Raw genomic sequence first — 13,728 nt, forward strand, 5'->3', positions numbered from 1 at the left:
CAAGGTTCTGGGTATCGTGTAGAAAACAAGACAGAAAAGTCCCTGCCTTCTTAGAGCGGCCATTCTAGTGGTGATTCCAGATACAACGCAGACTATGAAGAAAATAACACAGGGCAATGGGATCGATTGCCGGGAGGCTGCTTTATAAGGTGTGGGCAGGGAGAGCCTTCCTGAGGCGATGCCATTTCAACTAAGACTTCAATGCTGACAAGGAGCTCATGAAGATCTGGGGAGAAATCATTCCCATGTGGGAGGAAGAGAAAGTGTAATTCTCAGAGGATGTCTGTGTTGCCAGAGTGCTGAGTGCCACGTGAAGGGGGGAAGGCAGTCAGAGCCTCGGAGGGCCTGTCTGGCCACAGTAAGAATGAAGAGTTTTATTCGATGTGCAACAAAAACTCACTCTACTTTGTGAAGCAGGGAAACTGTAGGTTTTCAAAAGAACCTGTGTCAAATGCCTTAAGTTAAGACTGTGGGGAGGGTGCAATGGCAACAGTGGAAGTAGGAGCACGTAGATGGCTACTGACCTAGTTCACACAGGAAATGAGGGCAGGTTGGGCTAGGACTGCAGTACTGTGGATGTGATGGTAAACATCTGGGTTTTAGTTGCCAACTAAAAGGAAAGGAGGAAGTTGGAGAATATAATAATAATTATGGCGAGCATTTCTCTTGCTCTTAGGACCCTTCTAGGTGCTTCATAGTTAACTACTTTAATCTTTATAATACTACTACCCACAGACAGGTATTATTATCATCACTGTTATATGGGTGAGAAAACTAAGACCCAAAGAGGTTAAGTGACTGGCTATGTGTTGTCCAGATAATAGTAGTGGAGTGGAGACTCAAACTGTAGGGTGTACTTTCTTTCTCCAGTGTTCTAGGATCATGTTTAAGTGCTGCGAAGAGGACCTTGATGGGTCAATTGATAGGATTAAAAAACACCCTTTCCAACAGTGAGCAGAGGTTACACAATAAAAATAAAAATAAAAGTGAAAGATCAGTCTCTGCCTTTAAACATATAAATCCCTTTTTACGTATGTGTGTTCTGTTTCTCCCAGGGCACACATGGCTTAATAGATGTAATGAATATTCATCATTTTATGTATGTGAAATCAGGAAAAGGTGGAGATTTGTAGTGCAGACACCCAAACCACATTACAAGTATTTGCTTTTCAGGCCACTGACAGACATCCAAGGGGCTCAATTTCTTGCCACGGTTTTGGAGCGCTTGCTGGTTAGGGGCTGCCTTTGCAGGGCCAGGTAGGAGCAGCAAGCCAGCCCCCAACAGGGTCGTTTCCCATGCATTGTGATTGACATGCAGCAGGGGGCGCCGCAGTAGTGTTCATGGGGTCCACTAGAGCCACTCCTCCAGCAGAAAGGGCCAAGCCAGGAGGGGGTGCAGCGGGCAGGCCTTGGTCCTCTTTGGTCTTGCAACGTTAGTACCCAGAGCTCGTTCTACACAGGCCATTCTTCTACACCGTATTTCATCATGTTGGACTCCTTCCATCAAGTCCTGTATCCGGGCGGAAAGGAAAGGGCATTAGCTTCCCGCCTTCCTAGGTTATAGTGCTGTAGTGGGCAGTAGAGGCGACTCTTCTTTATGTTCTCAGGTCAGCTTGACAGCCCCCGTGAAACCACAAAAGGCCCCTAACATGATGTGTCTTTCTTCACTGTATTTTTTTTTAACCTACTGCGGGACCGTTGTCCTCCCCACACAGCTTTCCATTGATAATCACGACAACGGTAGGCTCGAAGCTGAAGTCTCTCATCTCCTAAGATCCTTCTTCCCCCCCAGACCCACCCCCCTGCCCGCCCCCCGCCCCCGTCCGCCCATCCCAACCCCATTTCGGCTCACGCACGGTGATTGTGTGTGAGAGGTTGCTTGTGTGTCTGTGACAACCGAGACTGCAGTACTCGCCAAACCTGTTCTTCCTCTCCTGGTCCCCAGAAGCTTCCAGGTGACTGGATTGACGCCTGGCAGCGCTTGGGTTGAGAACCAGCCGGTGCCAGGCGCCGCCAGGCAGCAGGCCGGCTAGCGACTACCTCCTCCTCGGTCAGGTTTCTCTAGCTCCCCCTCCCGGGCTGTGTTCCAGCCATCGCCTTAGGTTCTCCCGGGCTCTCCACAGTGAAATCGAAGGTGAAAGAAACAAGAGGAAGGCAGGAGGTGGATGGGAGGAGCCTGCAGCCCGGAGTTGGGGGTAGTGTGGGAGGAGACTTAGGAGATCTGGGTGGAGAAAAGGGCTGGGCAAACTCTGGATGGAGGGTTGGCCACGCAGGCGCGGGGGGCAGCGCGGTGAGCCCCACGCGGGAGCTTCAGGAGTCTCCAACCACCGCTTCTCACTTCACTGGAGAAGGGGCTGGGACTGGCAGAGAGCTAATAAAGAGTGAATGAGGTGCAGCCGCTGTAGCGGCCGGAGTCAGCCCAAGCGGCACCGATCCTTGTCCTCCGGCGGCGGCGAAGGGAGGCGGTTTGCCTTGTCCCTCCCACCCGCCCCTCTTTCTCTGTCTTCCTCCCGCTGGTCCCAGAGCCCGGCTCGGTCCGGTCCCTCTGCCCCCATCCCTCACTCTTCCACCTCCTCCGGGTCCCACTCCTCACCTAGGGCGCCCCGAACTGCCATGGGTTAGGGCGGGGGCCTCCGTCCGAGGGAAGGACCAGCCCTGTGCATCCGCCGGGGGGCGCGTTGTCCGAACGCCGCTCACGGGCTCCGGGCTCCGGGCATGGGGAGTGCGCCTTGAGCCGGCACCCGGGGAGGACGCAGGAGCTGCGGAGACGGGCTGAGGAGGAGGAAGAGAGCGGTGATTTGGAAGGACCCAAAGGAAGAAGGGAGGGAGAGGAGGGAGGGTGGGGAAGCGAGGGAAAAGTGAAGCTGGGAGGAGAAGCGGCGGAAGGTGGGGATTGATGCTTCTGTTTTTTGTTGCCGCTGCTGCCCTCGTGCTGGGAGCCGAGCCGGAGGGAAGGCAGTGGAGAAATGATTGCAGAGTTGGTTAGCAGCGCTCTGGGGCTCGCCTTGTATCTCAACACCCTAAGTGCGGATTTCTGCTATGATGACAGGTAAGTGGGTGAGACGGAGGGGAGACAGGCTGCGTGGGGACTCCGCTTTAAGGCTAGAAGTGCGTCTTGGAGGAACTGGTCCGGCACCTGAATTAGGAGACGAGTAAACATTAACACCTAAAGCAGAAACACCCGGGACGTGAGCGTGCTGGGCGGGCTGAGGGAGTTTGGACTCCTAGTTTGCAGCAGGTTCTCTCCCTTGCTTCTCGGCTCTTGGCAGGCGTTTAAGTTTCTTAGCGGAAATCGCAGCAATTTGGGAAACTGTTTAATGAACGTATTAAAAAAAAGTCTTAGGTATTTCTTGGTGCAACAAAAGCACATTGAGCGATTTTACGTCTGGGTTGGAAGGAAGCCGTTCCCCGCCCCCTAATAGATCTTCCCCGTAACGTTTCCGTTTATTGATGGGACGGACACTTTTATTTCCCGAGGTTAAAACACGTTTGACAGTTGCCAAAATAATGGAAAGAGGATCGTACTCTGCTTCAACTTGCTCTTTTGACGTGCACTATACTTTGAGACTGGATAATGCTGCTGATGGTCTCTCCTGCTCCCCTGCCTCTCACGAGTCGACAGAGTAGCACTTTATAAAAGCCTGGGCTTTCATTTCTGTTTGGGAGTTGTACCTTAGACGTTAGTGATTCTTTTGTGCTAATTGAGAATGAAGACACCTCTATAGTCTGAAATTGTCGTCTGCCTTTGAGTTAGTTTGGGTGGCTAATGAGACCTGAACTGTTGTCAAAGAAACTGCATGGATTGCTGGAAAATGTCACAGTTGTGTTCGTGGCTCTACCCATTTTTTAAATGTTGTTAGTGTTTAGAAGCTGATGAAAAGCTCCAATAGCCATTAGGGAAAATTCCAATTTGTGTCTTTCCAGTCACTTAATCTGATTACAATTAAAACAGATGCATAATTAAAATATATTAGGGAGAACAGCATGCCTGGCTAAACTTATTAACTGTCCTGGGGTGTTTCATGCTCCATTGAAATTAAACTATCCAAAAAGTGAGCACAGATTTACTTTGACAGCTTTTCAGCAGCCTCTTTGGGCTATGGAAAGTGAATGGATCCCTCGGGTCAAGGCAAGCAGTGAGTGAAATTTCACAAAGTGGTTGATAGTGAGGGAAGGTGAAGGCAGAACCTTCTCTTGGTGGTAATTAGCCACATTCCATATTCTCTGGTGTGCCCACTCTCTGGCTAACAGCATGTTTGTGGATTATACCCTCAGTCAGCAAATTTTAGTTCACACATATGTCTGTTGTGAAATCCCCTGATAGTATGTGCAGAGACTTCTCGCAAACCCTTCTTAATGCACTGTGTATAGTGTCTGTCAGAGACTAGTTGCTAGGAAGCCCCTGCTAGACATAAACTTTTTCTCAACTTTTAGGAAGTGTTCAGATTTTAGCAGTTATGCTACTTTCTCTGATCAGTAAATGGTTTGTGAGAGAGGCCGCTTCTGTTTCTTCCAATTTTGGGTTACAATGCACCTGCTATTTGTAGGGTAATTGGAAGAAAAACCCTGACTTCCAAAGATGGATTACCTTTCACAAAATAAGTTCAGGGACAGACCTGGGCAGTTACTGGCTCTGTTGGGGACAGTTTGAACAGTAAACATTTAGATCAAGATTATACAGCTTATAAAAAAATAACTTAAGGTAATATTGCGACTATTGTAGACCGCTGTGGTAAATCAAGCATTCCTCGTGTATGCTATTGTTTTTTGACGTCTAGTTCTTTAAAAAGTACATGTCAGAAGAAACTGTCCTGTAAAGATTAAGGGTCAAACTTAATTTGCATGTACATTTTCCTGTAGATTTAGTGCTTATTTTGTCTTCTTTAATCATCATCCAGAATTGTTAGGACTTTGTAATTTAGGGAGAATGGTGCAGTGTGATGATAAATTGGTTGTGCTTTTATGGTGCACAATTGTTATAAGTTCTTTACATGCAATAGGTTGAATGGAATGCTAGAATTGCTGACTTCTACCTCCTAACGTAGATTAGTTTAATGAGATAATTTGCCCATATCATTCTAGTTGACAGCATGTTCAATATATAATATATAGTAATATATATAATATATGATGTTGAGGGTCTGTAAATACATATTATACCTTTGCTACAGTTTGAAATTTTAATGTTCCGAGTGGCAGAACAGCATATGCAATCACAAGCTTGGTTTTCATGTATCCTGGAAATTACAAAATGCATGTTAATGGGATGATGGAAGTCACTTGGTGTCTGCATTGCATGTGCAGGCGATTCATTGCCAAGGTGCAGTGTTAAGATGTGGCTTTCCCATCTAGCACTAGCTGTCTAACTGCCCTGTCTCCCTGGGATCTGAAGCAGGGAGAGGGTGGGGGAGCCAGTAGAAACTGTAGGATGATGATCATGTGTTTATTTGCACCACTCCATTTCAGATACGAAGGCTCAAGTTTAAAACTTTGTTTAAACTGCATCTGTGGATTCCGCTGCCCCCCCAGGAACTTTTGTGAAATACAGCTCCATAAGGAGAGGCCAGTGCTGGGAGCCTGAGAGCAGCACTTGGGGAGGGAGGAGGCTCTTAACGCTGGACTTGCTTAACTAAACCAAGACTGTGCCCTTTAGCTGAAGACTCTGGCAGTTACTGTAGGAGGGCTTTATATTGCTTCAGCTTAAAAATTATTGCTGTGGTACTTCTCAAAGTTATCATTTCTTTTAAGTATAGTGATCACATTTACTTTATAAACTATATATAATTACTTTCGGTGTTTGATGTAGTTTGGTTGAGATTAAGTGGTAATCTGAAACGTTCTTATAGCAAAATCAATTTCCCTATGGTAAAATTTAATATTTTACAAGTGTTTTTCTGTGCTACAGTCAAGTATACGGCCAGAATGTGGTGAAATAAACAGTAACAGCAGATGCGCCCTGTCTGATAAAAAGCACACGTGGTTTCCGCTTCCCCCCCTCCCCTCGCCTTCGCTCTAGTAATGGTTGTACTGAATCTTAAGTCGTAGTTAAAATTGGGGTTGTAAATATGCAGTCTTTGTCAAATTTTCAGTCATGTTGCATATAACCTCTTGAAGGACTATCCCATTTTTTGGAGAAATTTGTTGTTTAGGTCAGTGGAAAAAACTTGCTGACTCCCAATTCTCTGCTCTCTTATGTTGTATCCAGGATAATATTACATTGTTTCCCCCTTATCCTCTTTAAAAATAGTACTGTTAATATGCTTTGTATCGAGAGAACACCAAAAGAGGAGTCAGTCTACTTCCAAGTAACAAAAGCAAACCCTAACTTGTTCTGTAGTCCCGTTTTATTTTGTGCACAACACCTAATTGGTGGCATATCCTTTTTGTTATATACCTAGTAAGTAAGACAATGCAAGTTTTTACTCTAATATGAATAAAATAATGCATTCATTATTTAAAAAGACAGTTTAAGGTTTTGAGAGTGGGAAATGGATTTGTGGTTGCTTTCAAAATTATTCTCCTTGTTGCTGGTTTTGTACTTGTTACACCCAACTGTGATCATTCTCATTCCCTTTAAGCTTCTTAGCTATTCCACTTTCCAATAATTGTGGGAAACTTGGAGAAACAACTTCATGGCAGAAATTTCTAATCTTGAACTAAAACTACTCCAAACTCTTAAGAGCACATTTGCGATTTAGTGATTTGAGTGTAAATGTAAATTTTAGTGTTTTTTTTTAGAGATTTTTATTTTATTTTTAGAGAGAGGGGAAAGGAGGGAGAAAGAGAGGAAGAGAAATGATCAATGTGTGAAAGAAACACCAGTTGGTTGCTCCTTGCACACACCCTACATGGAGACCTGGCCCACGACCCAGGCAAGTGCCAGGACTGGGAATCGAACCAGTGACCCGTGGCTGTGTGGGTCAGTGCTCGAAGAGCCACTCAGGTCAGGGCATAGGTCTTAGTGTTTATGGAAACACTAGTTAAGATGTTTTTTTCCAAAAGTCATTGATTAACAGTATTTAAAAAGAAGAAATGGAGGATTTAAGGCCTGTTAACAAGTTATTTAAAAACTTTTTTCCTCAAAAGGTAAAGTATTCCTTCTACTTGGTCTTTTCATATTATTGTCGGTTTGGGTTTTTGACCTGGTAGGATCCTTGTGAAATGATCAGTCATCCTATTAACTGGCCTCTAAAAAGTGCTTTCGAATAGACTTGCCTTGGACCAATGTGTTACTGGTATTTTAAAATTCTGGTATGTTCAACCATTGAAGGCATGCCTGGTATTTAAAAGTCTGTTTACAAAGAATTACTTATAAAATCAAAGTAAATAGGGAGAAGTTTGCTTTGTATCAAAGGTTATCTTATCTATATTGGAAGAAGGTCTATATTAGAAGAAGCCAGTGTGTGAGAGAGGGTTTCTTTTTTTAAATGCTAATTTCCTTCCTAGTTTATATGTCACCGAAAAAAATGCAAATGGATACAATTTATAGTTTATGAACTATTTTATGTGACATTTTATTTTCTAGCTGTTTTGATTATTTACTCAAATCTATGTAAATAATTAATTTTGCTGTTTGAACAAGTACATCTCAACAGTAAATTGGGATTAAAATTGGGAGCAGCCATTACAGACCACTTTGCCTTACCTCCAATGAGACTATCACATGGGATTTATTCTAGCAAATGACCCAAATACAAGCACTGAATGGACATTTACAATTTCCATGGGGAAATGGCTTGCCAGCCATCTGTCTCTTAGTTGTTTTCATATATGTGCGTATTTTTGGCTGTAGTATTATGTGTTATCAATTTACATTGTGTAGTCATCTGCACTTACTTTTTCGGTGTTACTGTGCCCCTGTTGTAACACAGGATTCTCTGAATCTCCTGCTGCTACTACTGAAATAGGTCCAACCTTCGGGATTCCGTATGAGATACGGTGCGCCTTCCTAATCTCTTTGCTGCTGTTCAGCACAGTAAAAGCACTTGTTTAAAATGCCTGTGATGGTGCAGCTGTTTATCACAGGCAAAGGGCACGTTTTCTCTAAAACAGGCACCTTCACCATATTAGGAAAGGACAAAGCTTACCCTTAAGGCACTATGAAAAATCACAGCTGACAAATCTGGTCTCTTATAACTTTATGATTCTCACCAAGCATGTTTTAACATAGTAATAGGGACCTTTTAAATTTTTTGATTGTCTCTCAGAAAGTAAGTATTCAATCAGCTTTGGGTGCTTACTTGGTAACAGTGATGAATGGCTTCACAAAAGTGACGAGTGTGGCAGCCTCGATGGGAAGGACAAGTGGGTTGTTGCATGTAAAGACCTGTCCTCTGTGAACAGCTGTCCTCAGTTCCAGTCCAGTTGGAAAAAAAAGTGTAGAGGTATAGCACCAGGAGCTGCATACCCTTCTGTTTTTCATAGGATGAAAAGGACATAATATTTTGAGTAATTACAGATGTAATTATGTACAGTGCTAGATGGTTTCTCTGAAGATTTGATTTGTGTGTGCTTTTGAAGAGTAAATGACTACATTCAATAATTCACTAATTATGGATATTACTAGACATGGGCTTCTCATACATACAAAGAACATGATACAAAGAACAGCTCTTTCCTCATCAACAGTGCCCATGCCTGCCCTTGCTACCTGTTCCGTAGCAGGTACTGTGAAGCATTTGAGAATCTGAGGGTAAACATAAAAATTCAGAGTCTGAAGATTGACACGAAAAATTTCCCTTCAAAAGTTTCAAGGGAAATTAGCAGAATTTAGAAGCTTTAGACGACCTCGCCCAGATGTCTCCTTCCTAACTGTCCAGGTCAGTTGTTTTTCTTGGAGGTCTGTAGCGGCTGAACTCTTGGAGTTAGCTAGATTTGCCTCTACTGGTCATAGGCATTGACTGAGAGGTTTTGGGGCTGTATTTTCTAGGCAGTTAATCCTAACAAGATACAGTGCTATTAAATTTCTATTGATCTCTTTTACTCTTCTCTGACAATTTACCTTTTCCATCACATTTGTCAGTTTTTCTGGTAGTCATGGTTTCTTAGGCTTCTTAGAAGAAAAGAAAGAAATGTTCCTTTTAATCTTTTAAGAACTTTTGAGGATTCCAAGTTGGGTTTGGCTATGACCTTTGTTCTTACAGGTAGGTAGGAAATACTTGACTAAGCCTGTTGACTCAGGAGCATTTTGATGAAGGCAGGAACACAAAAGATTTGTTTTCAAGATTTTACATAAAAAACTGCTGCCATGTTTTTAGAGTAGTTTATTTTGTTTACAAGCATTTCATAAGGTGCAGTTAATTTGGACAGCTAAAAATGAGTTTAAGGATGAGCTGGAGAGAGATTTTGATTTGCTCAAGTCTAAAGAAAATTAATATGGAAAAGAGATTAGAATTGAACCTTCTCACTGCACCTTTAGATTCCATTTCATTGTGGAATTAAATTTTATGTGCATTTATGTATTCAAGGCTGTACACACGCCAGGTTGCTGGAGGGCAGTGCATCTGTATCTTTTTTTTAAAGGGCTGTAGTGTTTGGCGGAGGAGACACTGTTTGCTTATGGTAATTTTCATGGATACTTTTGTGTCTTGATTTCTCCATCAGGGCATTTTGGGATTTGAGAGTGAGGCAGGGTCTGAGGCATGGCAAGGCATGAAGTGATAGTCAAGGGAGTGACTAAATTACATGATTTCTCAAATGAAACACACATTTGCATCCCATGAGTAGCAGCTGTGAGCTAGGTGTTATGGCCAATGGTTTCATTAAGAAACAATGTATAGACATTTTGCCATGGAGGAAAGGAATTTATTGACATTTGAAACTGAAAAAGTCACAAGTTTTGATAGGGAAAGTGTTCTTTTCCCCAATTAGATTGTTGAGTTATTTAGAAGTAGAAACTTTTGACTGTCCTAGCCTAGAAATTCTCACTTGGCACCATTTAGGAGTATTTTAACTTAAAGGATGTGTTATTTGCTGAAGAGTGGCCACTGGGGTGCAATATGGCCCTTGACATTTGGAGCAGTGTTAAGTGATGGCACTGAAGTATTTCAGACAGCCAGTCTCAGCTCAGCGCTGTTGAAGAATCCAGGGGGAAGAAGGACAGTCCATATCTCTGCATACCTGGAATTCTTCGGGTATTAATTTTCAGTGCAGTTTGCAAAGTGTGTCTGTTAAAAAAATAACTATTTTAAAAGAGGACTAGGGCTAGTACAAGTTTTACAACTCTTCTATGAAATTTTGTTTTCTTTTTTCAGTTGCTTATACACAGTTATAAAGAGATGAAAGGATGCAGACCGTAGCCTGTGTTTTTTGTTTTAATCTCTCATTTGGGCTGTATGTCTGTTGTTCAGCATGTTGTTATAAAGCATAGTGTTGTTTCTATTCTAAGACCAAGATGATAAAACTAGTCTTTGAGAGAGGCAGATAAGTGAAAACACTTTGGGAAAAGTAAACATCTTGTTTCATTAAATTTCCGATGCATTCCACAGTGACAGCGTGGGTGCCCTGCTTTCTTTTCTGGGCCCAGTCTCTCTCTGATTAAAAACGAGTCAATAGGTTTTACTCTTTACAAGGTCAGTGCATGTCAAAGTGACATCCTTGCAAATTGGGTTCTCAACAGGGGGTGCCTTAGGTGGTGGCTCTAGAGAGTACATTCACAGGTTTGCCTGCTTTTCTCAGTTTGGAGAGGACATTTGTCATTACAGAGCCCGTTGGGAGAAGGAGTTCTTGAGGTGGAGCTAGCCGCTGCTGTGTTCTCCTGGGGACTTTCCTCCTTGTTTTATAAACTGTCTTTGGGCTCCTTTTGCCTTCCTGTCTTCAGGTTTTTAAAGGGATAAATTCTGAGCCGGTTGCCTTGGGTTGTAAACGATGTCTTAACGTGGAGCCAAATTTTCTGTCAAGCATATACCGCTTTTAGAACAGGATGTTCCTCCCGTCCTCCAGTCATTAACTACGGGTCTGCTCTCCCAAAGCAATTGAAAAGAGTTCACTTTGACAAAGGAAGCTTCCAGTGACAGATTTTCCAACTGTAACTTTGCAGAAGAAAAGTTCTCAGGTGATGAAGAAGTTTAATCAGGCAAAAAGACATTTTTATTTGCAGAAATAGGCCCTTTAGAGGGAGGCAATTATTTATAGCTGATGTGAAAAGCTGCTATACCTGAATTCACTTGATAAACCTCATTTAAAATAAGAAGCTTATTCTGTTGAAAGGGAAAAAAGGTCCTGAATTGTCACTGAATTTATGTTAAAGAAATGAACTTTCATACTTGTACGCACTCTTTAGGGATATGTACTAGTTTAACAAAAGAAAATGAGTTTAAGACTAGAATAAAAGCCTATTAAAGACACCAGTGTGCACACGGAAAGTACTAACTGTAGTTCGCCACAGATCTAGTCTTCTGCGTACAATATTCCATTAAAATGATTTCTTTAGTTTTGCTTCCTCCATCTGTCTATGCGAGCATCTTTGATTTTTTTTCCTTTTGAAAACGGTGTGTTTTGCTTTTGTTACATGTTGAACAGAAAATGAAACTTCACTGTTTTAAAACCTCTTGTATGTCATCATCATAAATAATGTAAACCATTTCTATAAGAGTATTTAGTATTTATTTTTTAAATCCATGCCAGAAATGATATTGAGGGTGCCTGTGGCAGGCAAGGGGGCTATAGACTTGGTCCTTTCTCAGAACTTGCTCCGCTGCCTTCATCCTTTGATGTGGCTGGTGGCCTTTAAAAAAAACTTTTAAAATGCAGTTTAACCCCCCAATTTCTTTCAACCCAGATCTCTCCGTACCTCCCCTGAAGGGACACTTGTCACTTGTCGGACCTCTTTCCATCTGGCATGTGTGTATATTTCTAGATCAATGCTTCCTAAATGTCAGTCTACCTGCAAATCACCTGGGGTTGTTCAAATGTGGATGATGTCTGGCGTGGGCCAAAGAGCCTGCATTTCTCCCATTTGCAGGTGCAGCAGATGGCTGCTGGGTCATGGACCACTCTGTGCAATAAGAGCAATGAGGCCCTATTTCATTTAAATGTATTACACATTGGCCCAGTGTGTTATACAGATATTTGGAAATGCCACCTAAATTCCTGGATTAAAGAAAGATTGAGAATGAGTCATAGCTGGTGTGGCTCAGTGGACTGAGCACTGGCCTATGAACCAAAGGGCCGTGGTTCGATTCCCAGTCAGGGCATTTGCCTGGGTTGCTGGCTGGTCCCTGGTGGGGAGTGTGTGAGAGGCAAACACTCATTGATGTTTCTCTCCTCTTCACCCTCCCTTCTCCTCTGTCTAAAAATAAATAAATAAAATCTTTTAAAAAAGATTGAGGGTGAGGTACCTCTCTTCTGTGTATGAGTTTAGCCATTTTATTTAATCTCTCTGTTTTGTTTTTGTACTTGTTCAATCATGATGTCTCCTTTAAATGGATCATATGGATTCGAGGTATCGTGTAGATTTTTAAAAGGCAGAGAGCCTGTTGAAATCCTAGGAGATGATCTCTACGGAAATGTCTGTCACCATCTTGCATTACAATATTATCTTCTCTGTAACACGACTGTGGAGACAGGCATTGGATGCTGAGTTGACGACTGAACTGATATGTGGTTGCCTTAGGCTTATCTCTTGAATAGATGCCTGAACTGCGTCTCTGTAGTCAGTGCCTTTATTCGTTTGTGCTTCCTCGCTCCCCCCCNGTTTGTGCTTCCCCCCCCCCCCCCCGAACAATTCCTTGTAAGGAAATTTAGCTTACAATACATGACAGTTTTATAAAGTGTAGGGAGGCAGCAAAATATAAGTGTTTAGGCAACTGACGGTGGGAAATAAAGAGTTATTAATGCTATTCAGGCACTGGGTGATGCTGTCAGGTGAAGGAATTTAGGATTAGAACTGCTTGGGACCCTATGGATTTTAAAGATCTGGTGCCCTAAACCTTAGCCTTTGGGCACTTTGGGGGATTCCTCAGTGAGTGAGTGGCCAGTATGGCTGAAATTTTACATTCCTATTTAATGGCAATATTTTTAAGAACTCATTCTTAAATGAGTTGTAATTATTCCTTTCTTTTTCAAATACCATACTATGTCCCAGAGGCAGTTTGGTAAACAAACATTAGGCTAAAATAGAAGACTGGAGTTTTATTTAGTCCTGGGGTTACCACTTTACTAGCTAAGTCCTCAAACCGCTCACCTGCCTAATCTTGGTCTTATAAACTGTTTAGGAAGTGAAATAACAATAACTGCTAATCACAGAGTGAGAATCTTGAAGTGTTCTCTGCATTTTAGCTGCGTGGCTATAGTTTTAGTTGTACAGCCCGTTGGGCCAGAGGGTCAGTGGCTCAGCACATTAGCATCTAACTCTGCCCTGAGAGCAGAGCTGGGTTCTGTGTCAAGTCATTGCTGATTTTTCACTTGGAGTCACTGGTCCAACTCTTCCTGTCCCAGCTCTAGGCCACCCCCAGGCCCCACCTATACGTCTGATCTTCGAAGTCTCACTGTATAAGCAGTTCATCATCTTTATTTCTTTGCTGTTGCTGCCCACACATTTCCGGTCTCTGTGTGAAGGCTTATTTTGGATAGACTTTCTGGCCATTCTGAGCACTTCTTTCTTTTTACAGAGCATTGGGTGTGAAGAATCTTGGGTACTTTGGTGCTGCTGGCAGGGCGTGCTCATGGTCCCCCTCTTCATTGGCAACCCTCTTCCTGTTAGGAGTGTGTTCAGATTTGGCGCAGCTC

General features: G+C 42.9%; 1 protein-coding gene and 1 long non-coding RNA gene across 2 annotated transcripts in view; one reads left to right on the forward strand and one right to left on the reverse strand.

Annotated features, from left to right (window-relative positions):
- Positions 1–1,077: 1,077 nt before the first annotated feature.
- On the reverse strand, positions 1,078–2,456 carry LOC119001025 (uncharacterized). Its single transcript, XR_005069463.1, has 2 exons — positions 1,857–2,456; positions 1,078–1,510 (listed from the first exon to the last, which is right to left on the reverse strand). It is a non-coding gene; the product is annotated as an uncharacterized LOC119001025 (long non-coding RNA).
- Positions 2,452–13,728, forward strand: part of TMTC2 (transmembrane O-mannosyltransferase targeting cadherins 2) — a 406,489-nt gene continuing 395,212 nt past the window's right edge. Inside the window, exon 1 of the mRNA XM_037066181.1 lies at positions 2,452–3,049. Coding sequence (XP_036922076.1) covers positions 2,967–3,049 — 83 coding nt within the window. The 5' untranslated portion in view covers positions 2,452–2,966. The remainder of the gene's footprint in view (positions 3,050–13,728) is intronic.

The sequence above is a fragment of the Sturnira hondurensis genome, unplaced genomic scaffold (genome assembly GCF_014824575.4).
Source record: "Sturnira hondurensis isolate 20B ecotype Veracruz unplaced genomic scaffold, ASM1482457v3 Scaffold0016535, whole genome shotgun sequence".
NCBI lineage: Eukaryota > Metazoa > Chordata > Mammalia > Chiroptera > Phyllostomidae > Sturnira > Sturnira hondurensis.